The sequence below is a fragment of the Prionailurus bengalensis genome, chromosome B1, assembly GCF_016509475.1.
Source record: "Prionailurus bengalensis isolate Pbe53 chromosome B1, Fcat_Pben_1.1_paternal_pri, whole genome shotgun sequence".
In the NCBI taxonomy this organism is placed as follows: domain Eukaryota; kingdom Metazoa; phylum Chordata; class Mammalia; order Carnivora; family Felidae; genus Prionailurus; species Prionailurus bengalensis.
The window spans coordinates 203,468,286-203,494,132 of record NC_057344.1 but is presented as its reverse complement, the minus strand read 5'-3'; the positions used below and the strand labels follow the sequence as shown (position 1 = coordinate 203,494,132).

At 65.4% G+C, this 25,847-nt stretch overlaps 1 protein-coding gene across 1 annotated transcript; it reads right to left on the bottom strand.

Moving 5' to 3' along the window:
* Positions 1 to 24,318, bottom strand: CPZ (carboxypeptidase Z). The gene is given in 12 exon segments (XM_043573094.1): positions 1 to 468; positions 676 to 724; positions 726 to 776; positions 3,576 to 3,715; positions 5,099 to 5,234; positions 9,282 to 9,437; positions 9,900 to 10,061; positions 10,622 to 10,818; positions 12,815 to 13,027; positions 17,450 to 17,825; positions 18,994 to 19,026; positions 24,217 to 24,318. Coding segments are annotated over 10 exon segments (1,557 nt in total). The 5' UTR covers positions 17,535 to 17,825; positions 18,994 to 19,026; positions 24,217 to 24,318; the 3' UTR covers positions 1 to 100.
* Positions 24,319 to 25,847: the final 1,529 nt, after the last annotated feature.

Sequence of the window (25,847 nt, the reverse complement as noted above, 5' to 3'; positions counted from 1 at the left end):
TGAGTGGAACAGCTTTAAGAAAACAGAAAGCGCTTTACAGGGTGTCTCCAGAAGACAGAACCGAGAGCCCGGAGCCCCGGGCAGAGGCGGGCTGTGGTCCCTAGTACTTGAGAAGCCAACGGGGTTTGTGCTGGCTTATCGATGTAAAGTAGGACCACCACCAGGGCTTGCTCCCGCCGGCCGAGGGCTGCCTCCGCGCCCCGAGGGGCTCCTGGCCGGGCTCCTGGGGCTCTCCGTACGGGCCGGCACCTCCCAGCGGGTCACGGACTGCGGACCCGCTTCTCCGCGGCCCGAGGAGGAACTTCTTGGGTCCGGTCCCCAGGGGCTGGAGAATGAAGTCCACGCGGCCAGCCCTCTTCATCCGGGCGGGGATGGTGACTTTCTTGATGACCTTGGAGTAGCCGGGGGCTTGAGCTATGACGATGTGGGACCCCGGAGGCAGCAATCTCCAATAGTCCCCGTCTGGGGCTGCAGATAAACAGGACACGAGTGATTCTCCGACCTGGGCTCAGATTCGGGCTCGAGGTGACCAGCGCCGGGGGTCCCAGGCACATCGGCCTCAAGCAGACCCCGGATTTGCACCTGCCTCTGCACTGGGCTGGAGCACCCCTCCCGTCTGCTCCCTCTGAGCGCGTCCCGGAGCCGCCACGACGCAGGTCCCGGGAGGGTGCTCACCTGTGGTGATGTCGTGGCGGATGCCCTTGACCAAAATCCGGGCGTTTTTTGACCGGCTTGCCAAACTTGTCCATCACCACACCTTTGATGCCCCGGTGCACCTGAAGAGATGGGGGGTGAGGGCGTGGCCATGACGCGCTCTCCGGGGAGCCCAGGCGGCGCCCGCCCCCCCCCCCAACCGCCAGCTCCCCGTCTGTCCCCGGAGCCAGGGTCTCCGGGGAAAGCGCCTGGCGGACCCAGCTCTGCACCACCCGCCTTGCCTTCTCCAAGTCACTCCCTTCTCTGGGCCTCGGTTTCCTCATCTGTGAAGCGGGGTGACCAGTGAGCTCCCCTCTGGGCTTGTGAACGAGCCCGCAGCTGCTCGCTCGAGGGTCCACCCGACCCCCTCTCCTGGGCCCAGAACGCCACCAGAAAACGTCAAGCCCGTCTGAACCGCCACGGCCGCTGCTCTGAGCCTGCGCACAGGGACCCGGGCCCCAGGCGTGGACCCCACAGTCAGCCCCAGCCGAGACACCGACGGCGCTCTGATCCCGGACAGGCTACCTCGTGTCTCAGCACCGCCTCCCATCCGAAAAATGGGGCAACGGTGCCAACAGTCAACACACAAGAGGCCCAGCGACAGCCGGGACGGGGTCCTCCTCCCAGTGAGGATTATTCTGGACCCTTTCTCAATGCTCACCACCTATTTCTGGGTGACCTTGGCCCCGTCCCTCCCCCACTCCAGGCCCGGCTGCCCGGGTCTCCCCAGTGTGAACCGGTCCAGACACAGCACCCTCGGGGCAGATGCACACACCCGGCCCCCAGACGGGGAAGCTCCATGTGCCTCAGGGAGAGCCCCCCTCGGCACTGCCTGGCCCCCTTCACGCTCTTCTTATAAGGTTGACAATCACAGAGGTGCCTGGGGGCTCCGTCAGTTAAGCCTCCAACTTCGGCTCAGGCCACCCACGTCGGGCTCTGTGCTGACAGCTCGGAGCCCGGAGCCTGCTTCGGATTCTGCGTCTCCCTCTCTCTCTGCCCCTCCTCCACTTGTGCTCTGTCTCTCTCTCTCTCTCTGTCTCTCAAAAATTAATGTTAAAAAAATTTTCTTAAATGTCGACAATCAACAAGTCAACCTCCCCTTGCTCTATTGGGCTGAAAACAACTTGGGACCCACAGGTCGTGTCAAATGAGGCCAAGGTGACTGGGTGGGAGGGGAGACGGTGCAGTGAGACGGCTCTCTCCCGGGAGGCTGCTGCCTACACCTTCAGTGCCCCCCCCCCCCCAGGCCTCCAACCCTCTGTCCTGCCCCCTCCTCTGCTCGGAACACCTCGCCAGCTCCTGCACTGGCCATTCCTCTCCCCCACACTCTTCCTCCAGGAAGTCCTCCTTGACGACCGGCCACATCAGGGGCCTCTTCTGGGGTCCCCAGTTCCAGGCTTCCATTCTCCCAGCCCTGATCTCACCGTAATGGCACTGTCTGCCCTCCTCCCCCCGACCTAGAGACCAGACACACAGTAGGGCCTCATTCAATGTCAGCTTGCATGGGTTAGACTTGGTTCTGTCCTTGCTTTGGGGCTGAGGAGCGATCTCCATGCAGACCCAGGGCCGTGGAGGTCTCCGGCAGCGAGGGAGGCGTGGCGTGCACGCCCCTCCCTCCCGACCCGGGGAGCTGCAGACACCCACCCGAGGCCTGGTCAGCATCACTGTGAAGAAGGCCTCCATGGGCCATGGCAGGCTCGATCCTTATCAGAAGCCCCAGCTCGGCCCTCCCGGGGCGTCGTCCTGCGGCGGGAAGCTGGGGGGGGGGGGGGGCAGCCACACCCGGCTGCACGCCCCACCCCCCACAGCATCGCGCGCACTATTAAATCTTTATATCCCAAGACTTCACATGCAATATCCGCAGAGCAATCCCAGCTCCATTTAAGGCTCCTTAAAACTCATTTTCACCAGACGGCCGTAAAATGGAATGAGCAAGCAGTCTGACCCAGACCCATTACCGAATGATGACCCTCCCCACGCAGCGAGAGGTCGCTGGCTCGGCCATGAAAAAGAAACTCAAACGACGCTAATAACGTCCAGCTATTATCTGGGCTTTGCTTTCTTTTTTTTCTTTCTTATTGTGGCAGCGGCTTATCCGGGAGGTTCTGCTTGGTTCTGGCCTGGAGGAAGGTTCCTGATCTTTCTAGAAAGGGTTCGTTGACAGAACTGAGGTGTGGGGCAGGCAGATCTGAGTTCCAGCTCTGGACAGTCGCTAGGTGACACGGTCTGACCCTCTGTCTCCTCCTCTGGTTTTCTCATAGGCACTGAGAGCCACGTGCGACCCAGGAACCCGAGACCCGCGCTGTCCCTCCCCGGCATCCGTCCCTCCACCCGTAAAGCGGGGCAGCCCCTCCTCCCGCCCGGGACTGGTGTCAGGATTCAATGCCACATGTGGGGGCGCCCACTGTGGGGTGCGATTCACATACGTCCCCTCAGTGTCCCCTTCGGGCAATCCCGTTTCCCTCCCAGGGCCTGCTTCTCACGGGGACATTGTGCCAATATGCGATTCGCGGGAGTCTTGGAAACGCTCGGGGAGAGTCACAGAGGCGTCCGTGGAGCCGCCGTTCGGTGTCATTTCACCTCCTGGGTCGGTCCCCGTCTCCCTGTCGCATGTGGCTACCTCCCTCGGACCCCCACCACGCCCCGCGGCTGGGAGCCACGCCCCCAGGCAGGACTCGAGGAGGCAGGGGACACTGGCAGCTGGTCCCCACACGGTCACCGAGCCACAAGAAGACCACCCCCTGGGTCCAGTGAGGATTATTGTGGACCCTTTCTCACTGCTCACCACCCATTTCTGGGTGACCTCGGCCCCGTCCCTCCCCCACTCCAGGCCCGGCTGCCCGGGCCTCCCCATCCCCCACGCCCCCAGGCCCAGGGCTCACCATCTCCACGAAGTTCAGGAGGGGCTCTTTGTTGTGCTGCCAGATGGTATAGAGGGCCTCCTCCGGGGGGAACTTCACGCAGCCCAGCTCCACCGTGATCTCAAAGCAGTTGCTATGCAGGTAATTGAAGTCGGACATGCCTGCAGGGCAGGGGCGGCCTGAGCGCTTCCCGCACTCGGCATCCGCCTCTGCCTCCCCTGCCGGTCTGAACCCCGGTGATACACTGCCCGTTTGCCTAGACGGTCCCAGGAACAGCCTGGGGGAGAAGATCCCCTAACCTCCATTTCCGGGGAGAACACAGGCTGGGCAAGGCTGGAGAGTCCGCCAATCGGGGGGCCGAGAGAGGCTTCGGGAAAATCGGGCTGACCACCACCCACCCGCTTGTGCCCTTCGCCCCATCTGCTTCCGGGATTTCTCGTCCCGTAGAAGCTGAGAGGGCTCTCCAGGGCAGACCTGCCGTGCCCACGGGCCAGCCCTGTGTCAGGAGCAGAGGGGGCCCCTGTCCCCTGGAAGTCAGAGCCTCCCCGGAGCCCTGGTAAGCCAGCGGCCACCGTCACGGACTTGACCTTCACAATCCGAAGGGCAGCCACACTCCAATCCACCGGGTCCCTGCACAGAAGTGGGAGGCTGGGCCCGCGCCCTGGGCGCCACCAGGCCCTTCTGCCCGAGCCCGAGCTCCTCACCTGCCACATGTCACACACAGGTGTCATGCCGGCATGGAGGGATGGCAGGCAGAGCGTGGGGGCTCTGGTCGTGGCATTCGGTGCCAGGCACAGCCCCACTGCTCTGTGTGATGTGCACCCGGGACAGCTTAGCAAAGAGCACGCCAGTTAAAGCTGAGCAAAGTTTCAGTGTAAGTATACCCCGCGCAGTTCTTGGGACATACTTATGCAGTACCCAAAATTCCTCATTATCTTTCTGAAATTCAAGTTTAACCGGAGTCCTTCGTTCCCTGCGACAACCCCTACTTGTCCCCCGAGGGGACCTGGTCACAGGATTACCGCGTGGCGTGTGTCCGCGCTCATGAACTACACTGCAGGAACGGCAGGGGGCGGGGGGTCCGGCTGGACCACACGGGCCACCTCCAATTTTACCAGGGGGGGCCAGAACTGAAGCCAGACCGCCCCCCCATCCTCCCGCACCCTGGGCGCTCTCCACGCGCGGATGCCAGGGCGCACCTGTGCTGCTCCCCAAAGCAGACGTCCCAGAATCCCCTTCCCAGAAAGAGCTGGGACAGACAGGGGGCGCCAGCTCCCCCACTCCATAACCCCTCCTCACCTTCCCCCTCCCCTCCCCAGCCCCTTCCTCCCCCTCCCACGTCCCCCTCATTCCCACCCAACCCCCCAACCCTTCTCCAACCTCTCCCTTCCGCCAAATCTCCCTCAGCCCTCCCCTCCCGCAGCCTGCCCCAGCCGCTCCCCAACCTCCCCCTCCAGACCTTCCCTCAGCTCTCCCCTCCCCCCTTCCCATCCCCAGCTCTCCTCCCCCCCACCAGCGCCAGCCCAGCCTGTTCACCCCCGCACCTCCGGTGAAGCTGTACCAGTCCGCCCCGTTGATGATGCTGCCCCTCTTCAGGAAGTTGCCACCACACCTGTTCTCCGACCTGTCCATCATCATGGGGTGGACATCCGCGTAGGCCCTGGCCAGCAGCTTGAACATCTGGAAAGGAGACCAAGGGAGAGGTTTCCTGTGAGGCCAAGGCCGGGAGCTGGGGCCCCCTGCAGAACTCTCTCAGCACTGGGGGCCACGGAGCGAGGAGGGGCCCCCACAGCCAACACCTGCAGCACAGATACACGGGAGTCGTGTCCACAGAAGCAGCTCAGCACGTGCAAAAGCCGGGGGCGAGACAGCCAGAGCTCAAGGCACCGGCGGGGGCCACGTGGCACATCGTGGAACCCTTGCACCCCGGCCGGGGAGTGTGAGCTTTCTCTCGAGGAGGGGGCACACTGAAGGGACCTTGGCAGGGCTCGCAGAGGTTGGCTTTGCAGTTTCCAAGGCGCTTCCTGCAGACGGCGAGCCTTGGGGGAAGCAGGAGGCTAGAGTGGGCCTCACGTTCACTGACGTCACCACCGATTTCCTCTACAATAACTGTCGCTTCACATTCCCCGGGGACAACTTGTACCTGAGGAAGCCCCCACCTGCTGCCACATGACAAGCACCTTCCAGGTGGCTGGTGGGGGGACGTGGGACACAGCCTCCACCTCCTGGCAGGTTCACGGCCCCGGCCCCCAGCCCAGCACGCGCCCCGTCAGGCCCCCACCCCAGGCGGGGCCCAAGGGGCTTCCTGTGCCTATGTCCCAGCACAAGACACCGGGTCTGACTCCGGGCGGGAGCTCCCAAGGGGGCGCCGTGTGGACGAGAGGGCCACTGCACTACCCTTGTCAGAGCCCTGCGGCCCCGGGAGAAGCCTGTCCCGAGAAGGAGATCCCTCTGTAAAAAGGGGGTGGGCTGGGCAGGTGGGGTCAGACCAGAACGAGGGCCCCCGGGGTCTGGGGAAGGAGGGTCCGGTTTCTCGGGGGGAGGCCTGTGCAGAGTCAGCTCAGCCCCACAGACACAAACCAAGCTCCCAAAACACAACCCCGTGCGTGTCCTTCAGTCACTGAGGCCGGCCTGCAGACGGGGCACGGATGTCTTGGGGGGGCAGCCCCTGCTGCAACCATGGCCTCGGCCAGGAGTCCGGGGGCCTAAGACACTCGCCCTCTGCCTCCGTGTGCTGACGGGTTGGTGGCTAGAGCTCTGCCCGGTTCCCACCTTTCTGGCCCTCCCGTCTGCCTGCAAAGCGGGGCCTGGGCCGAGGCAGGCAGGGGAGGCCGGACCACACGCTGCCTGGGTCTCCCTCCCCTCACCCGTCGGTCAGCCCCGCCACCAAAGCGTGTGCCCTCAGGAGAGCGGGGAACGCCATCATCGTCCCCGAAGCCCAGGGACGCCCGAGCCGCAGGCCCCGCTGGGAACAGGCCCGACCTGGGGGGGCCGGCGCGGCACAAGGACATCAGAGGCCAGACGGCTGTTAATGAGAGGGGGCAGGGACACGGCGGCTGCGGGGCCCCAGGCCCCGGGAAGGACCAGACTGCCTCGCCGGGGCCGCCCGAGACCCCGCAGAAACCGTCGCTCGCTCCTGCTGGACATGGGCTGGGTTGGGGAGGGTTTGCGGGGCAGGACAGAGCTCGAGCCCAGCTTGGGAGTAAGATTTCGGCGGAAGGGACAGGTGTAGGGGGGACAGGAGCGGGGCGGGCGGCCACGGCCGGCCTGGGGGCCTAGAACACCGCCAGGAGGTGTGGGCTCTCATCCACGGGGCGCCACGGGAGCCTGGGGGAGGTGGCTCGGGACACCCCGGCCGGCCCCTCTTCCCGCTCCCCCACGCCCCGGCACCCCTCCCGGGACCCTGGTTTCCACTGAGACCACTGCTGGCTATGGGCCTGAGGATTATCGATCCCTGATTGATGGCTGGTGGGAAAGCCTCAGTTTTCTGACTCTGGAGGGACTCGTTGAGGTGAACTTCCCCCCTAGGGACGTCTTCACGCGTCTGCCTCTACGATTCAGAGACGCGGGGCCTGGCGCTGAGGGCTCCTGCTGCCCAGAGGACACGGGCTCGTCCAGACGTTGGCCCTGCCGTCTGGGTCACCACCCGGCCCGGGTCACTTGCTGAACTCTGAGCACAGAACCCAGCCCCCCCTGCAAGACCGGGGCATGTGCTGGCTGCAGGGGCCGAGTGAGTGCGTGCGTGCGTGAGAAGGTGTACAAGTGGGTGTGTGACTGGGTAAGTGGGTGTGTGACTGAGTATGTGAGTGTGAGAAGGGTTGTGAGTAGATGAGTGTGTGAGTGTGTGAGAAGGTGTATGAGTGAGTTGTGATTGGGTGTGTGGAAGTGCCTGAGAAGGTGTATGGGTGTGTGAGTGTGTAAGGGCATGAGTGTGCAAGTGGGTGAGTGGATATGTGGGTGAGTGTGTGATAAGGCGTACGTGTGTGTGATGCGTGAGTGCGTGTGTGACCAAGCATGTGAGTGTGTGAGAAGGTATACGAGTAGGTGTGAGTGGGTACGTGGGTGAGCGTGGGGGTGAGTGTGAGCGTGGGTGTGTGTGTGAGAAGGTGTGTGAGTGTATGTGAGTGAGTGTGCGGGTGTGAGAAGGCAGGTGAGTGAGTGGGTGAGCGTGTTAGTGTGTGGGTGGGAGACTGAGTGTGCAAGTGAGTGAGTGAGTCACTAGGTGAATGAATGAGTGACTGAGGTAGTGAACAAGGGAATGAATGAATGAGGGAGGGAGTGAACGAGTGAGCGAGTGGACGGATGGACGAGTGAGCGAGGGACTCGGCAGAGCAAGGGCGGAAGACGTGGGACCAGAGGCCTGGGCCACATGGCAGTGCTGTCCCAGCTCTGGTGGAGGCGGGGCGCTCAGCCTGGTGCCCGGGCTCCGCCTCCCCGGTTCCGGGGCACGCCTGGCCCCGTCTGGGGGTCCCGTCTGGGTGCCTGTGGGAAATCACCTCTTTCAGGCTCCGCCGAGGCAGACGCCTCCTCAGGGAAGCCCTCCTGAAGGCCCAGGACGGGCTGGGGGTTCACCCTCCTCGCTCACACCCACACAGCCTGCGTGGCCCCCGGCCCCCGACCCCCGACCCCGGGCGGCCCTCTGTCCCGGCCCTGCCCGTGTCCGGCTCCGCCTCCGAACCTGGATGGGGCCCTCAGGGCAAGGGCCGGTCCAGCTCGATCCAGACCTGCAGCGCAGGGGTCAGGAGAGGCCGGGGGAGGCAGAGCCGACCCCCACGGCGGAGGGAGAGAGCAGGCCGGGCCCCGCACCACGTCTGGTCCACCGGCAGGCCTTTCGAGTGGCCTGGGCCGAGTCCCCAGGCCGCCAAGGAAGAGCGTCCAGCTTTGCCGTCCCGGGAGGGGATGGGAAGGAGCCCAGGGGCTGGCCGTGGCGAGAGGGGTCACCGCGGGCAGCTCGGACGGCTCCTCCGGGGCCCTTGCCGACGGGCCCTGGGCCATCACGGATCGCCCCCTTCACCTCCATGAAATGGAAAGTGGCACCTCCCCGCCCCCGGAAGCCCAGCCTGCAAAGACTCCAGGATCAGGCAGGGGAGGGTCAGGACTGGGGGGCTGCAGGCAGCGAGTCCTTAAGGGGAGAGTGGGGTGGAGAAGGTTCTGGGCATTATCACGTCTCACGCCCTGCTGGCCTGATCAGTGAGGGAAACTGAGGCCTGAAGAGAGGCAAGTCCTCCTCAGACCCAAGGGCACTCCAGGGCCAGAATTCTCTGAACCCACTGCACCCCAGCTCCCACGGAGCCCGCCTGGTGGCCCTTAACCGACCTGCAAGGCCCCCAGGAAGCAGGGAGGCGGCCAAGAGCCCCGCGGGCGCCATGTGCGCTGCAGCACTGCCCTCTGCTGGCAATGCCTGGAACCCCACCCTGTCCCCGGACACAAAACACCAGGCCACCAGCCGGGCAGGGAGGGCACTGGGGCTGCAACCCCCCACCCTAGGGGCTCCCAGGTGGGGACACTGATGGAAAGTGGGGTGTGGCCAGTGGAAGGATGGGCTGCTTCCCGCTGGCCAGAAGGCTTCCTGGAGGAGGGGGCTTTCGAGCTGGGCCTGGAGAGCTCCTACTGGTGCTGTGACCTCACGGGTCTCACTGAGCTCAGAACAGGGATAAAGCCAGCCCCGAGGGCGCCACCCCACACCGCAGCCTCCCATGCACGCACACACGGCACACCCACACTCACCTTCTCATCGGGCGTGGGAGAAAACTTCTCTTCCTGGGAGTGTTTGGAGAGATCAAAGGGGTAGGACACCACCAGGTCGCCCCCATGGAGGCTGGCTGAGAGCACGAACGGGGTGGTCCGCATCCACTTTATTATCGCCTTGGTCTCGGGGGCCACCTGCCCGGGACAGAGGAGGCCACCGTGGGTCGGGACCAGGCACGCCCCTGCTGGCCACCCCCGGCCATGTCCACAGGCTCCGTCACAGCCGTCTCTGGGCTCTCCGGGCCGGCCTACCCCGCCCTGCCTTCAGGATCTCCTTCCGATGCCACCAGGCTCATGCCCACACCCCCTCCTCACACTGGTTTTCCCCCCTCCTCAGGCCGTCACTGCCTCCAGGCAGCCTGCCCGGGTTGCTGTCACTGAGTACCTGCCGGGCCCAGGGTGTTTTCAGTCCGTGTTCCCTGCATCCCAACAACCCAGTGAAGGGTTATCCCCGTTTCCCAGGCGGGAAACAGACTCAGGGGGCTCAGGCTGCTCTCCTGCGGGCCCCGGGAAGAGCCAGAGCACCTGCCCCCAGGCGCATACCCGTGGGCCGGGCCCAGGCCGGTGCGGGGTGGGGGTGGCGGGGGTGGCTCCTACCTTACCCCACCAGTAGTGCTGCGGGATGGGGATGCGGCTGCTGCGGATGCTCCCGGATGCCTCCAGGCGGTAGAACTCAGATGTCAGGTCGGGGAAGTTACGGTTCAGGTCCAAGTTCTGCGCGTTCTGCCTCCCGCTCGTCCACCCGTTGTAGCCAGCGCCCTGAAAACACAGCCCACCGCCACCTGGGGGTCAGCACACCCCGCCCCGCCTCTTTCCAAAGGGAGGCCACAGGGCTGGGCTGGGCTGAGTGGGAGGTGAGGGCTGCAGCTTTCCTCTGGCTTCAGGTGATGGGCTTGGGAGCGTGTCCGGCCAAGCTGTCCTTGACCTCCTCTCCCACCTGTCTGGCCCTCCCTTCCGGCCGGCCTGCTTGCCGACCCTGCAGCCTTGCGCTGGCCGATCCCCCGCCTGAATGCCCCCAGGAGTCATGTGCACGGCTCGCTCCCCACCTCCACTGGGGCTCTGCTCAAAGTCGCATCAGGCAGCTCCCCGCCCTCCGGCCTGCGTGAGATCTCCCCCAGTTTCTCCAGAGAACACGGGTGCTCGTTCATCCAGAATTGCCGGTGTCTGTCCCCACCCTCACGTAGGACCTTGCTGGTGCGGCTGCCTGCTGAACACCCGTCACCCAGAACGGTGGGCGCACAGACCCTCCATGACTGCTAGCCAGTGAACGGATGGGAGCGTGCCCGCAGCCCGCGGGATCCGGTGTGGGGGGCACTCACCTCGGCGGCCGCCACCTCGTACCCGTCGGGGTTCATGGAGGGCAGCAGGTGAATGCGGGTGGTGTTGAGCAGGCGCTGGATGCGGGGACTGCCCAACAGGTACTCGGAGCACAGGTACTGGGCCAGGTAGATGAGCATCTCCCGCCCTGCCACCTCATTGCCATGGATGTTGCCGATGAGCTTCACCTCAGGCTCCACTTGGGGGAGATACAGCGACCTGAGGGGTGATCTCAAACCCTAGGGTCCCCGGAGACTTGAGGGCCCACGTGGCAAGGCTGGCGGGATGCTTGGGGACCTGGCCATACTTGTTTTGGCCCAAGCATCTCTATGACTCATGTCTCATCAAAGTCACTACTTACTAAGCTCAATTCCTACCTTTAGCTGTGATTATTAGCAGGACACATCAAGGATATTAACTAATAATATACGGTGTCGTCGCTCTGTGTGAATGTTATTCATAGCCACTTTCCACATTTGTGAAGTGAGTTAAGGTGTACATTGGTGCTGAGAAGGGAAGGCAGCTGGCCCTCAAATGAATGGAAGGGGGGGAAGAGAAGAAAGAAAGAAAGAAGGAAAGAGAGAAAGAAAGAAAGAAAGAAAGAAAGAAAGAAAGAAAGAGAGAAAGAAAGAAAGAGGGGGAGGGAGGAAGGGAGGGAGAAAAAAAGGAAGTTAGTTTGGAAGAATGGATGATGGATGGAAGGAAGAAGCAAAGGGTGGATTGTGGTTGGAAGGGAAGAGCAGAGCAGGAGCCTGGCAGCCTTACTAACTGTGACCTCATGCAAATCACGTCTCTTCTCTGAGCCTCACGTTGTTCGTCTGGAAAACGGCGTCTCCTTCCCTGGCTGTGCACAGCCCCAGGACCTGCAGCTATGGGAGCAGACACTCACGTGCCTCCTGAATTCTGAGAGTATAAATGACCCTGATGCTTCCCGCAACGGTCACCCCCCCCCCCCTTGGCTTCTCACAGGGGACGCCCTCACCACACTGCAAAGCCACACACCGGTCTGAAAGAGGAAAGGGTCCTGTCTTCATCCTGGGGCAGCCCGCGAGCCAGGGCGGTATGAGGCGGGGAGTGGGGAGCTCGGAGGCTGGGGTGGGCCAGGGGACCTCTGACCCTCAGCAGGAGCCAGGACTTTGGGCTCATGATGTCCATGCAGCCCAAATACTCGGAGTTGCTGGCCGACCCAGCAAAGGCGTCAGAGCCACTGAACCCAAATGGTATAATTTTCAGTAATCAAACGACCAAGGGTCCGATGGGACCTGCTTCTCGATGGACCCCACGTGCCTCACATGGTCACGATGACAGACCAGCTGAGGGACAGGGCCAAGGAAGGGCTCCTGGCAGAGGCCAGAACCAGGCCCCCGTGGCCCAGACATGCCCTCAGTGCCCCGGAGAGGTTCATGGTGGACTTCAGCTCGACACGGGGCACCCAGGCCGCCCCTCCAGGGGCTGAGTCTTTGCTAGAGTATCTTGGATCCTTGAGCCGGTCCCCAGGCCCCCAGGGCCCGGCCTGCCCTCGAGATTTGGTTTCACCGTGAGTTCCTTCCAGCACCTGCGCTCTGGAGGGTCACGAAGTCTGACCTCCTGCTTTGCCGACACCAACGCAGCTCTGGAGGGTGCAATACAATCTGGAATTTTCCACGTAGCTCTGCCTCACCTCAGAACTCAGAAGGGGACCACTACGCCTGACGAGCTCCAGGGGTTGGGGCTTTTTAAATGGACGATGTCCTTCATTCAGATTGCTCTGTGACATCACGTTCACCGAGCAGCTCAAAGGAGCGTAAAGTGTTCGGGACCAAGGGCCACACGGACGTGCCTGGGGTCTGGCTGCAGACCTTGCAGGGCAAGGTGGCAAAAACCACAGAATGCACGGGGCCCCGTCACCCCTCCCCGGAGACGCACTGGGGCGTCACTTCGCTTCTCCCCGACGCTCACTCCTCGGGGCCGTGCCCTCAGCTCCCACCGCCCCCTCGGGTCCCAGCAGACCCTGCGGCACGTGGCCATGCGCCCCGGGGCGCCGAGCAGAGCGCAAACGCTTCCTGCTCCCCGCCCCCCGCCCCCCCATCCCTGTCGTGACCAGGATCCCGCACCCGGGCTTGCGCACCCCAAGCCGGGTAGGCCCAGAGCCCTTTGCCAGAGGCCAGCCCACCCCCGGACCTCTCCCTCGGGCAGCGACAGCAGCCCCGGCTTACTCAGCTCGTGCTGGCCGGGGCGGGCCGAGAACTCGATGACCAGCAGCTCCTTGCCGTTGAAGCTGCGCCCGATGCTGTAGGTCTTGGCGATGTGGGCGCAGCGGGCCGCCGTCCGACGCAGCACGCGCACCATCTGGGCGTAGGAGTGGTGTGTGAAGTGGATGAAGTTCGGGGGCAGGCCCGAGGGCAGCACCTCCTCCGCGTCCAGGCCTCCTGGGGAAGAATGGGGGTGTTGGGGGAGCCTCCGGTTCCACGCCCCTGGCCAGCGCTCACCCACCGGCGGGGTCGCCCTCCTGCTGGTGGCCGCTCTGTCCCCCCCCCCACCCCGCTCCCCTACGAGTCCCGGAACCCTCGTCGCCCCCTCCCCTGCCACATTCGGGAACTTGGGGGGCCCCTGGAAAGGCTCCCCAGCCCATCTGCTCGTGTTTTTCATCACCGTTCCCTTTACAACACTTCACATCCACAGCTAATAACAGCACCTAACAGATGGACACAGCAACACAGTTCCTGAAGTCGTTACGATTAAAAGTACTAGGTCGTGGGGGCGCCTGGGCGGCTCCGTCGGCTGAGCCTCTGACTCTTGATTTGGGCTCAGGTCACGATCTCATGGTTCGAGAGTTCGAGCCCCACGTCGGGCTCTGGGCCGACGGTGCAGAGCCTGCTTGGGACTCTGTCTCTCTCCCTCTCTCTCTGCCCCTCCCCCCCCCCACACGGACACTCTCTCTCTCTCTCAAAATGGATAAACAAACACCGAGAAAGAAAAGCACTACATGGTTACCAAGGAAACCGTGTAAAACACAGAACCGGACACAGAGAAGAAGACACGCCTGCAGAAAGCCCAGCCCAGAGCACACCGCGACTTGGCGGGCAGCCTCCGGACCGCGTGTGCGCTCCCCACGGACCCCTAGCCATGGTCGCAGCACCGGAGCAGGCTCCTCTTCTGCTCTGTCCGCACGGCTCCACCGTGGAAACAGTCTCAGCCCCTCGCCGGCCCAGCAACCACAGCTCCGGAGGGCTCCTCACAGACCCCCCCACCACTGCTATGTCGCAGCAAGTGTCAGCGATGATCAGTCCAGCAGTGAGTGTGCCTGTGCAGGGCACGGGGAGGAGGGGAGGAGGGAGGGGAGGGGAGGAGGAACAAAGGAAAGGAGGAGGGAAGGAGGGGGAGGGGAAGAAGAGTGGAGAGAGGGGGAGAAGGAGGGAAGGGGAGGGGAAGGGAGGGAGAAAGAATGAAGGGAGGAGGAAGGAGGGAGGGGGAAGGAAGGGAGGAGGAGCGGGAGAGGAGGGAGAGGAGGAAGAAGGGGGAGTGAAGGGAGGGAGGGAAGAAGGGGAGTGGAGGGGAGAGGAGAGGAGGGAGGAGGAAGGGAGGAGGAGGGAGGGAGGGGGGAAGGGAGGGAGGAGAAGAGGGGGAGGAGAGGGGAAAGGAGGGAAAGGGAGAGGAGAGGAAGGAGGAAAGGGAGGGAGGGGAGGGGAGAGGAGGGAGGGGAGGAAGAAGGGGAGTGAAGGGAGGGAAGGGGAAGAAGGGGAGGGAGGGGAGAGAGGGAGGAAAGGGGGAGAAGGGAGGAGGGGGAGGGGGAGAGGAGAAGGGAGGGGAGGGGAGAGGAAGGAGGGGAAGGGAAAGGAGGGGAGGGGAAGGGGGAGGGGAGGGGAAGGGGGAGGGGAGGGGAGAGGAAGGAGGGCAAGGGAAGGGAGGGAGGGAGTGGAAGGGAAGGGGAGGGGAGGGGAGGGGAGAGGAAAGAGGGGAAGGGAAGGGAGGGGAGGGGAAGGGGAGGGGAGGGGAGAGGAAGGAGGGAAGGGAGGGAGGGGAGGGGAGAGGAGGGGGAGGAGGAAGAAGGGGGAGTGAAGGGAGGGAGGGGAAGAAGGGGAGGGAGGGGAGAGAGGGAGGAAAGGGGGAGAAGGGAGGAGGGGGAGGGGAGAGGAGAAGGGAAGGGAGGGGAGAAGAAGGAGGGGAAGGGAAGGAGAGAAGGGGAGGGGAGGGAAGGGGGAAGGGGGAGGGAGGGAGAGGAAGGAGGGGAAGGGAAGGGAGGGGAGGGGAAGGGGGAGGGGAGGGGAAGGGGGAGGGGAGGGGAAGGGGGAGGGGAGGGGAGAGGGAAGGAGGGGAAGGGAAGGGAGGGGAGGGGAAGGGGGAGGGGAGGGGAAGGGGGAGGGGAGGGGAGAGGAAGGAGGGGAAGGGAAGGGAGGGGAGGGGAAGGGAAGGGAGGGGAGGGGAAGGGGGAGGGGAGGGGAGAGGAAGGAGGGGAAGGGAAGGGAGGGGAGGGGAAGGGGGAGGGGAGGGGAGGGGAAGGGGGAGGGGAGGGGAAGGGAAGGGAAGGGAGGGGAGGGGAAGGGAAGGGAGGGGAGGGGAAGGGGGAGGGGAGGGGAAGGGGGAGGGGAGGGGAGAGGAAGGAGGGGAAGGGAAGGGAGGGGAGGGGAAGGGAAGGGAGGGGAGGGGAAGGGGGAGGGGAGGGGAGAGGAAGGAGGGGAAGGGAAGGGAGGGGAGGGGAAGGGAGGGGAGGGGAAGGGAAGGGAGGGGAGGGGAAGGGGGAGGGGAGGGGAAGGGGGAGGGGAGGGGAGAGGAAGGAGGGGAAGGGAAGGGAGGGGAGGGGAAGGGGGAGGGAGGGGAAGGGGGAGGGGAGGGGAAGGGGGAGGGGAGGGGAGAGGAAGGAGGGGAAGGGAAGGGAGGGGAGGGGAAGGGAGGGGAGGGGAAGGGAAGGAGGGGAGGGGAAGGGGGAGGGGAGGGGAGAGGAAGGAGGGGAAGGGAAGGGAGGGGAGGGGAAGGGAAGGGGAGGAGGAAGAAGGGGGAGTGAAGGGAGGGGAAGAAGGGGAGTGGAGGGGAGAGGAGGGAGAGGAAGGGAGGGGAGGGAGCGAGGGAAACGGGGAGGAGGGAGGAGGAGGGGGAGGGGAGAGGGGAAGGGAGGGGAGGGGAGAGGAAGGAGGGGAAGGGAAGGGAGAGGAGGGAGTGAGGGGAGGGAGGGAAAGGAGGGGAGGGGAATGGGAGGAGGGGGAGGGAGGGAGGGAAGGGGAGAGGAGGGAGAGGAAAGGGGGGAGTGGAGGGGAGAGGAGGGAGGGCAGCTCCTCCCCACGCTTTTTTGAGGCCTCCTGGGGAGCAGGCCCTGGGCTCCCGGGTGGGGCCCGCGCCCCCTGCCCAGGGCACCGTCACCAGCTGTCCCGGTGTCTGGGCGGCCGACTCGGCCCGGGGGCTGGTTAACAGTTAATGCTTCTCCTGAGCGTCTGGCTTGCCCTGTGCTTTTCTTCCTGCTCGAGAGACACGCTTTTGGGGGAGGAAGCAGGCAGACGGAACCAGCAATTTGGGGCGGGATTGCCCAAAATAATCCCCCTCCGGCCAAGTCCGTGGGCTCTCCCAGGGCGCGGCCTTGGCCCCACGGGGACGTCTGGTTCCCTTCCTCTGCAGCCACCGCACGAAGCGCGGCGCGTGGGCCCGCGGCCCCGGCACTGAGGCCCGTGGGGCGACAGGGCCCCTCCGGGCCAGATCCAGGGTCGGTCCCGAGCCCCACACCCGGCCACGAGCGGCACGACTGCGCGCGGGGCTCCCCGGAGGCCAGCGCGCACGCGTGCTCGGATGTCCGTCCGTGTCCTCCCTGCCGTCGCCAGCGTGCCCGCCCGGAGCCACGTCCACGGCAGGCGCTCAGTGACCGTGCGGCATCCGCCCCGCCGTCCGTGACCCGCCTGCTTCGCGCCAGCTCTGCCGGGCGGGCGCCCGCGCCCCTGCTGTCCCCCACCCCCCAGAGCCTCCTCTTCGTCATCCAGGACGTGAGGTCGCGGCAACCTGACCGCTACCCGCGGGACGCGAGTGCGGACGCCGGGATCGGCCCCCGTCCCGCTGTCCCGCACGGCCCGGTGCGGCACACGCTGGCCACCCGCGGCCGCGGCCGCTGAAATTCGTGAGAGGCGAACACACTCAACACTGAGATCCTCGACGGCACGGAACACGTTCCGAGCACGCCGTGCGCGGGCTGGGCCAGCTCACGAGAGAACGATCCCACCGCCGCCGGAAGTTCCGTCAGCCAGGGCTGCTGTGGGTGTCCCAGGAGGGCAAGGGGCCCCGGACACCCGTCCCCGCTTACCCGGACGCCCCGCCAGGGCGCACGGCAGACGGCGTGGCGGGCACGCGCTCCAGCCCTCACGCAGGGCTCACTCCCCCGCAGCGTCCCCGCCAGGCGGTCCCCCCCCACCCCCCGAACCTCCTTGCACCCCGAGAAGAGCAGCTCGCCACCTCCCGGGGCTGCCCCTCGCACCCCTGCCGGCGGCTCATGCACCCGAGACACCGAAAACCCCGCCCTCCAAGCCCCGCCCACTGCCTTCCTGAGCCACGCCCCCCGCCCCAGGATCCCTCCGCCCCAGGATCCCTCCGCCCCAGGATCCCTCCGCCCCAGGATCCCTCCGCCCCACGATCCACGTGGGAACGTGCAGTCTTTCGGGCCCGGCCACAGGCAACCCCAGGCTTTGCCCAGCAGGCCTCGTGGGGGAAGCACCCTCCCACGGCAGCCTGGGGTCCGGCCACACTCTCCCTCACACCCGAGCTCCGGCCCGGCCTTGAGGCCCCCCCATGGCGGGGGGGGGGGGGGGGTGCTTTCCCCACCGTGACTCGGTTGTCCCACCCGAGGGCACCAGCGCAGCCCCCGGGGCCCCGCGCACCTCGCAGCTTCTCCAGGGGGTCGTGGCAGCCCTCCTCCACGCTCGCAAAGTAGCTGCCGCAGTCGAGGAAGTAGGGCCAGGCCATGTCGATGGCGTCGAAGGCGGGCTGGCAGGCCTCGCGCAGGTCCTCCACACCACGTGCCGGCAGGGCCTGTGCACGCGGCCGCCCCCGCACCGGGGGGCCAGCACGGCGCAGCCCAGCAGCCGCAGGTCGGGATTGCACTGGCCCTCCAGGAGGTGGTGCAGGACGCTCAACAGGATGTACCGGAGCTGGACTCCACCGCCTCCCGGGACCGGAGCCCCAGCAGGGTGGGGAAGGCCGTGTGGTTGTAGGCGACGTCGCTGCAGGTCCGGAGCTGCGGGTCCACACACGTGGCTGGGGGCAGGCGGGGTCACCAGGTCACTCCCTCCCTCCGCGACCCGCAGGGTCATCCGTCAGACGCAAGCCGGCCAGCATGGGCCGGCCGGGGCTCCCCTGGGGGAAGCCAGAGCCCGGGGCCGGGATGGGGGGGCGGGGAGGGACAGACGGGGCTCCTGAGACCGACTCGGCTCACTTCCTCCCGAGTGAAACCCGGGCAGGCCGCCCTGGGCCTCAGCTTCCACAGCTGCAAGATGGGTGCAACCAGCCTTGCCGAGGGTCGGTGCACCGGGACGCACGAGAGAGGCCAGCAGACCCGGGTTTGGCAGAAGCAGGCGCGAACCCTCCCAGACTCACAGCCCCAAAGCCAACGAGTCCTCGCGGGTGCGCCCAGCTTGAACCGCCTCGTGTCTCTAGGAAAGTGGCCGATGCCTGAGTGGTTAGCTCGGGCTCAGGGCCTGAAGAGAGGGCTGGGTGAAGACAGCCACGGCCTCGCCCGGCCTGACCCCGTTCCGCGTCTCCCAGGATGTCCGGGGCACAGGGCCTTGGGCGTCACCGGGCATTTTCACACCCGTTCGTGACTCCCATGTCTCCAGCCGGGGTGCGGGGGCCCCGTCTGCCCCGCAGGCCTCCCCAGGATGGAGTTAAGTACGCTGTTGTCCCCACGCCACCCCCCCCCCCACGTTCCGCGTTTGTGGCAGCTCACGGTGCAAGTTACGAGATTTTGCCACTTTTCTGTGTCAGAGTCTAAAAGGACCAGGTTCTTTCTACTCAGCATTTTTCTGCTCAAAGCTTTTTACATGTGTCATTGACTTTCACACTGAGAAAATACTCTCCTGCTTTTCAAAAAAAAAAAAAAAAAAACCTGCCCCCCCCCCTTAGAATACAGGGGATGCCCACGTGGACCGACGCCAGCCGTGAGGGGAGCAGGGATGTCTAGAAGGAGCACTTTCTGGGGAGCCGGGGCACAGCCAGGGTGGAAAGCCCCAGCTGCCCACAGGGAAGGTCCCTCCTCTTTCGTTTTGTCTGAGCTCCAGCTTTTTACGAAGGGCTTGGGTTTGATGATTGGGCCTTGTTACTAATCACCGGCTCGGGAACCGTGGGTCAGCTCTCTAAGGGCTTGGACAGCGTCGAGGGGCTGCGTCGCTCCCACAAAACAAAAAGGAGAGAAGTCCGCATGCCGTACCACTGTCTGTAGCTGAGGGCCCGTGGCATTCACCTGGAAAGAGAAATGTCATGCTGTTAGGGGCGCGGACCCGTCATCCCGTCCCCCTGAGAGTATGCACTGAAGACAGCCCGTCGCTTACACCCCGTGTCTCGCCGGGTCTGCACCACAGCCCTCCAGTGCCGAGGGAAACCGTCACCCGCCCTCCGCGGGTGAGGACACCGGGTCCCCGACAGGTGCCACGAAGCGCCTAAGGAAAGACAGCCGGAGCGCGGTGCGGGTTCTCTGCGTCCATCTGGCCCCAGAGCCTGGGGCAGACCGGCAGGGTGCGGCCAGACCCGCTCGCCGGGACACGGGAGCCCTGGCCGAAGGTGTCCCCCGGTCCCCGAGCTGGAAACACCCCCGCGGCGGCCTGGTCTCAAGCTTCCGGCAGTTGGACAACCAGTCCCGGCAAAACTCTTGACTCTTTAACAAGGAGTTCTAGAATCCTGTGCCACACGTGGCTCTGCCCCACCACTGACTCTGACCCCACGTCATTCAAAGCCCCTGAGCGTCACACGGGTGCCTGCTCCCTGCCTTCCAGAACGCTCTGCAAGAGCGGTGCTCCGCCATGTCCTGAGTTGGAAAGAGTTTCCTCTTCCCAGAGAACACACAAAACTCCCCAAGGCCCCGGCAGTGAGAGCCCTGGGAAGGCCAATAAAACCAATCTTCATCGATGCCACCCGCCCAGTCCCTATCAGAAGGTCCCCGGTGTTCTGGGGGCTCCGAGAGGGAGGAGCTGATCCGGAGAGATGGAAATCGGCGTCAGATTTAGAGCGTGGCTGGCCCCAGACAGCCCCCGGGCAGGGGTCCCGGGAGCAGAGGGCAGGATGGGGGGCCAAAAAAGTGGGAGCCCAAGGGGGAGGCAGGTGCAGTGGGGAGCCCAGAAGGTTAGATGCGCAGGGAAAAGCCTGTGTTCTAATCCTGTGACGTCACGCACAACCCAGGCCTGACCCACGAGTCTGAGAAGGGTGGGAGCCCCTGGTCCCGGGGGGCTGGCCAGGCAGCTCCCCTTTTCAGGAACCCCTGCACGCGGTTCGCCCTCCGCGGACCAGGCAACCGCAGCCCGGGCCCCGCGGCAGGCCGGCTCCCGGCGCTCTCACGGGCCGGAGACTACAAGGCCGCCCCTCGCCGCCTGGCTTCCACTCCAGCCCTGGTGACAGAGGAGACACTGGGCTGTGCACGGACCGTCCACGGGAACACCTGTGGCCCTGGGGCTCGCCCTCCCTCCCTGTGCGAATAATAGGGGGCCCAGTGAGAGAAATTATTCTCTGGCCTTGGGAAAGGCGGCAGGCAAGAGAATAATTTTCCTCAATCTTCCTCAATTCTGTCGGCTCTAATACAAACAGGGGGCTACAGTGTGCCGCCAGCGCCCTCGGGTCCCCGAGGATGAGCGCACTGGCGGTGACAGAGCTGGGGGACCCCGGGCGGCAGAAACCGCCTTCCCCCCTCAGCACGCAGGGGCGGGCGTCTCTGGGCTCCCACCCGACACTGCCCGGAGCTCCAAAGTCTTGAGGGTCTGACGTGCTCCCCGATTCGTGCCCACCGCCCTCTGCAGAATGAGAGGCGTGACGGGCTGGACCAAACACTTGAGGGAAAAAGGAAAGAGAAAGAAACTGACCCAGCACCCTGCTTGGGACATCGCGGGGTTACCTGGCCGCCTCGTGGCTGAAGGCCCCAGGCGATGCCAGAGCAGAGCAAAGGATCAAGTCTGTGCAGGGCCCCGCGTGCAGGCATCCGCGCCCCACGTTGCCGGGTGGCGTTTGCCCTACCGAGATGCACGCTCAGCCGACTCCCTGCTACAGCCCGCGTGAGCACGCACAGGGGCGGAGGCCGTGACCCAGAAGGTCAGCGCACGAGCCCGGGGCCTCACGACGGCCTGCCGGGCCGAGGGCCCCTGACCCCGCTCCCTACGCCCGCATCCGCGGAGGGCGCCTGTGCCTGCACTGAGCTGCGGGTGGCCCAGTCTGCAGATCCGTTGAGACCCTGGGCACGTCCAGTGAGCAGGACGCCCCCTTGGCCCGCGGGCCCCGCAGCCTCAGGAAACCAGGAGTGGAGAAGTGACCCCCACGTCTGCCCCCTCAAAATTACCACGGGCCACCCAAGTGGCTGGATCGGAGTGGATGCGACAAAGGGTCCCTCCGGGTTTTAAATGGCTTCAACCTGTAACTGAAGTTTGGGGATCGGGTGCCTTTCTCGGCCTCAGTTTTCTCATCTGTGAAATGGGGGTGACGATAGGGCCCGCCCGATTGGGTGACACCTGGGCCCAGTAAGGGCTCCACAAACAGTAGCTCAGGGGGCTCACAGGCCAGAGGAGGGACTGGCCACCGTGTCCTTGATGTCCGTGGGATGGACACGTGGGAGGCATCTGCCGACTTGGGCACCAGGACTCCCAGGGTGGCGGCCAGGAGCCAGCCAGCTAGAAGGACGGACGGATGCGCGTCCTGGGGCTGCTGTTACCAAGTCCCACAAACTGGTGTAACAGACGGCCTGGTTCTGGAGACAGCGGCCTGGAGGCCAGGCCCTTCTGCAGGATCCCGGGGAGGGTCCTCCCTGCTCCCCCCGCCTCTGGGCCCCCCGCCGATCCTTGGCGTGCAGCTGCATTACCCCCATCATCACATGTCCCTCTGGTGGGTCTAACGTCTGTTTCCTCCTCTTCTAAGGTCACCAGTCACTGGATTTGGGGCCCACCCTGCACCCGTATGACCTTACTTTACTCGGACTGTACCTGCAAAGACCCCATTTCTCAATACGGTCACCGACACAGGCACGGGGGCGTTAGGACTTCAACGTTTCTTCACCGGTGCGTGGAGGGGGTCACACGGCTCCACCCTTAACAAGAGGCAGGCCCCAGGGTGTGCTTGCGGGGAGCTGAGGGGCTGGGGCGGGGTCAACACAGGAGTCGGCGGGTCTGGCCGCACCGGGCAGCGTGCCCCCGCTAGCCACGTGGGGTCACCGGGAGCTCGAAGCACCCGGTCCATGCCCCACGTACCGTACGTGTTAAGTGCTCATCAAATCTCAGACTCAGTCCTAAAAACAGGATGGAAAATACTTCATTCGTGGGTTTTGTACTGAGGACGACACACTGAAACGTTACATCGGCTGACCCAAAATTTGTTATTCCGGTGAATTTCACCTGCTTCTCGTTACCTCTTTAGTGGGACCCCTAGACGGTGTGGAACCGTCACGGGTTGGCGTCCTTCCCTGCAGATGGTGCTGATTCTCTGCCCTCGGGCGGATCACACATGCCTCTTACACTAGGTGACCACAAGGTGTCAGCATGTCTTTGACGGAGGGACCCAGGCTGACCTGGGGCTGGCCGGCTCCCTCCCTTCCTCCCTCCCTCCCTTTTTTTTTTTTTTTTTTTTTAGTGTTTATTTATTTTGAGAGAGAGAGAGCGTGTGTGTGCGTGAGTGGGGAAGGGGGGCAGAGGGAGACGGAGAGAGAGAATCTCGAGACGTAGGTCTCGAGCTCACAATCCCGAGATCATGACCTGAGCCAAAATCAAGAGCTGGACATTTAACCCACTGAGACATCCAGGTGCCCCTCCGTCCCTCTTAAGTGGAAGATAGTCCCGGCCAAGGACTCCTCTAACAGATGAGACACCTGAATGGGGCCAGAGAGGTCAAGCCATCTGCCCAAGGCTGCACAGCAGAGAAGAGGACTAAGGATTTGAACTCAGAACCGCCTGGCCCCCAGCAGCTTGAACGTTGCCTCGGCCCCCTAGGCCCCCCGTGAAGACCTGGGGAAAGGCAGGAGGGGAGGGTCCAGGCCTGCTCTGAGGCGCCAGGACAGGTGCAGTGGGGACACGGATAGAGTCCTCAGGTAGAGCAGCCTGGACACAAGCCGCCGGGCCCCCACCCCGCGCCAGCCTGCCGTCTGGAAAAGCCACTCGGCTTCCTGGGACCACACACGCTCCTCTGTCAGGAGTGAAGATGGGGCTGGAGGGTCGATTTATTCTGGAAACGGTCACCAGTGAGGCCACAGGGCCCCGGCCAGAGAGCCGCCCCGCCCACCCCTCAGGTGAGGAAGTAGCGTCTTCGCCCTGGGAAAAAGACTGGCCTGGGAGAATCTCCTGGAGGAGGGGGCCGTGCTCCCTGACTGGCCCGATTCTAGACAGTCCGCTGGGGTCTCACGGGCCCAGGGGGAGGTCCCTTCACAACACAGTGTGAGTTCCACCCACACTCCCCGTGTGCACCTGAGCACACGGCACGCACACACCTACACTCTCCGCCTGGGCCTTTCTGCAGAAATGGGGGGAGGGAAGGAGGGGCGGCGAGGGTCGCAGGTGGGGTGGAAATCCAGACGGAGAAGGAAAAAAAGGAAAGATCGGCATCGGCGCATTTGAGACGGGCGGTTGGCCCCTGGCACGTCCACTTGGCTGGACTGAGCAAGTGCTCAGGTGTCCACAAAGCCTGCACTTGAGAGATTTCAAATCTGACGCGCCCGGAGCCCTGTGCCCGGGGGGACCCCACCCTCTGGGGACAGAGACGTCTGCTGCTGATAAGGACTCTGAGGACAGGGGACTGGGCACGTGGATACAGGGGAAACCAGCCCACTCCGGGAGGGCGGGTGTGGCTGGGACCAGAGCCCAGGACTCCAGGACCCCCGCCTGGCCGGCACCCCACACTCTCAGGTGAGACCACCTCCCCTCCAGGGTCCCTGGATGTCACCTTTCCCCCTGCCCCAGAGCCCTCCAGGCGCACCCCCTCCCTCCCAGGTGACCACGCCCCCTCCCTGGAGACCCAACCCCTCCCAGGCCCTCAGAGCCCACTTCCGGAGATACTGTTGCCCACATCAGGGCGGGGGAGGGAGGGAGGGGTCTGGACAGGGTTTGCGGCGGCCCACGGGGCTGCCCCTTCCTGGAGGGAACAGGGATCTTGGCTGCCCTCTCCCCTGTGAAGTCCTGACACCTGCTCCCTAGGACCCCACCAGCAGGGCGCCCCACCCGCTGTGCGCTGACCCCAGGAGGAGGACCACCCTGGCCTGGGCACGGCGCCCGTCCGTCCGCTGCCCCAGTTGTCCGCTGCGCTCCCCTTGGGGTCCCAGCCCCCCTCTACCCTGCGAGCCCAGTGCCCCTCCCAGCTGGCCACGAGGTCCAAGGTCACGGGCGCCCCTCGGGGACGTGCTCCGGGGCCAGGGGTCGAGCGCGGGGGGTCGGGAGTGGGGGGGAGGGAGTTCCCGGCGCGGGGTGGTCCGCCTTACCGGCGCGCCCCCGGCCGAGGGGGCACCCCGGCCCGGCGGCGACAGCGGCCAGCGAGGCCAGCAGCAGCAGCGGCAGCGGCAGCGGCGGCGGCGGCGGGGGCGGCATGGTGGGCGGCGGGCAGGCGGCGGCAGGAGCGCAGTGATGTGGCACTCGGGCCGCGGGGCGAAGGCCGCTGGGCTCCCGCCCCCCAGGAGCGCGAGCGTGGAGTCGGGTTACAGCGGGCGGAGGGACAGAGCCTCGCGGCCCGCTTCCGGCCCAGGGCCCGCCCCCTGGGCTGGGCGCCCCCCTGGGGCTCGGCTTCCCTCCCCCCTGAGGTCCCCCGGGAGCCGACCTCCGCGCCCCCTCCTCATCCCCGCCCGCAAACCCCTGTTTCCGGACACGATGGATCTGGGGGCCAAGTGGGTCCTGCCCCCGTGCTGACCCCCGCCGGCCAAGAACCCGGCCAAGTCACTCCTCTGTCCCGTGAGGGGAGGAGGCAGTGTCCCCAGCTGCCCCCACCGCGGCCGGGGTGTGGGTGTAGGAGAAGTGTCTGTGGGGGACAGACGTTTAGGCACCGGGAGGGGGCAGGCGGCTCCGAGTGGCCTCGGGCAACCCCTCACCTCTGAGCCCGTCCGTGTCTGCGCCCTGGGGAGAGGCCCCTCCTGGCCGCTGTGGCAGAGCCCGGCAGGGCGCCTGGCACCAGGGCCCTCGGTGAGATGAGGCGGCCCCACTCAGCCGGCCAGAGGAGGCCACAACACCAGCCAAGCGGTGGCAGGGAGTCCCGGGGTGAGCCCCCCTCCCCACCGGATGAGGGGGCACGGGCCACGCGACAGGTCCTCCGAGAGCCCAGGGTAGGTGCCCCTGCCACCCTGCCCGGTCCGCTCTAGGGGTGCAGGAGGATCCTTCCCACCCGCCTCCCCCCCCAGCCCCTGCCTGCGGCCCCGAAGCCATCTGGGCAGGAAACCCAAGGGGCCTGGGAGGAGGGAGGCTCGGGACCCGAGGGGAGGGAAGCCTGGGCCCCGGAGCCCCCCGCTCACTGGGCGCCCAGAGCCTCGCTCTCTTCCAGGGCCAGCGCCGCTCGGGGACGCGGCCAACGCCTTTGAAGCACCCGCTTCGCGGAGCCGGGCAGGTGCTGGCTCTGCCGTCCAGATGTGCACACATCTGCCTGCCAGCCACTTGTCACGGCCCCACAGCTGCCGTCCAGCCCCTGGTGTCTCGCGCCCTGGGCCGCGGGGACGATGCCAGCTTGGACACGGGTCTGCGTGCAGTCACCTGGGCCGGGCCCCTCCCCCGCCGGGCTGTCAGCCCAGAGGTCCTTCAGCGGCCACGTGCCTTTCCGGGCCTCCTTTACCAACCGTCCCGGGCGGCCGGGAGGCCCGGCCATACAGCCAGATGTCGCCCAGCCCTTTGACGAGCCCCCTGGCCCGAGGCTGGGCTGCCCCTGACAGTGCGTGTGATGGCAGAGAGGTACGAAGGACGCCCGTCCCCGGCTCGGAGAACACGCCCCCCACTCCACCTCATTGACTCTGCCCTTCCCGGCACCTCCGGCCGGGGCGTCTGACGCTCCGTGCTGCCCTCTGTCCACCCGGACCACAGCCTCGTCCTTCCGGAAGTCTCTGGGCTTGCTCCAGCGGGGATCCCAGGCACTTCC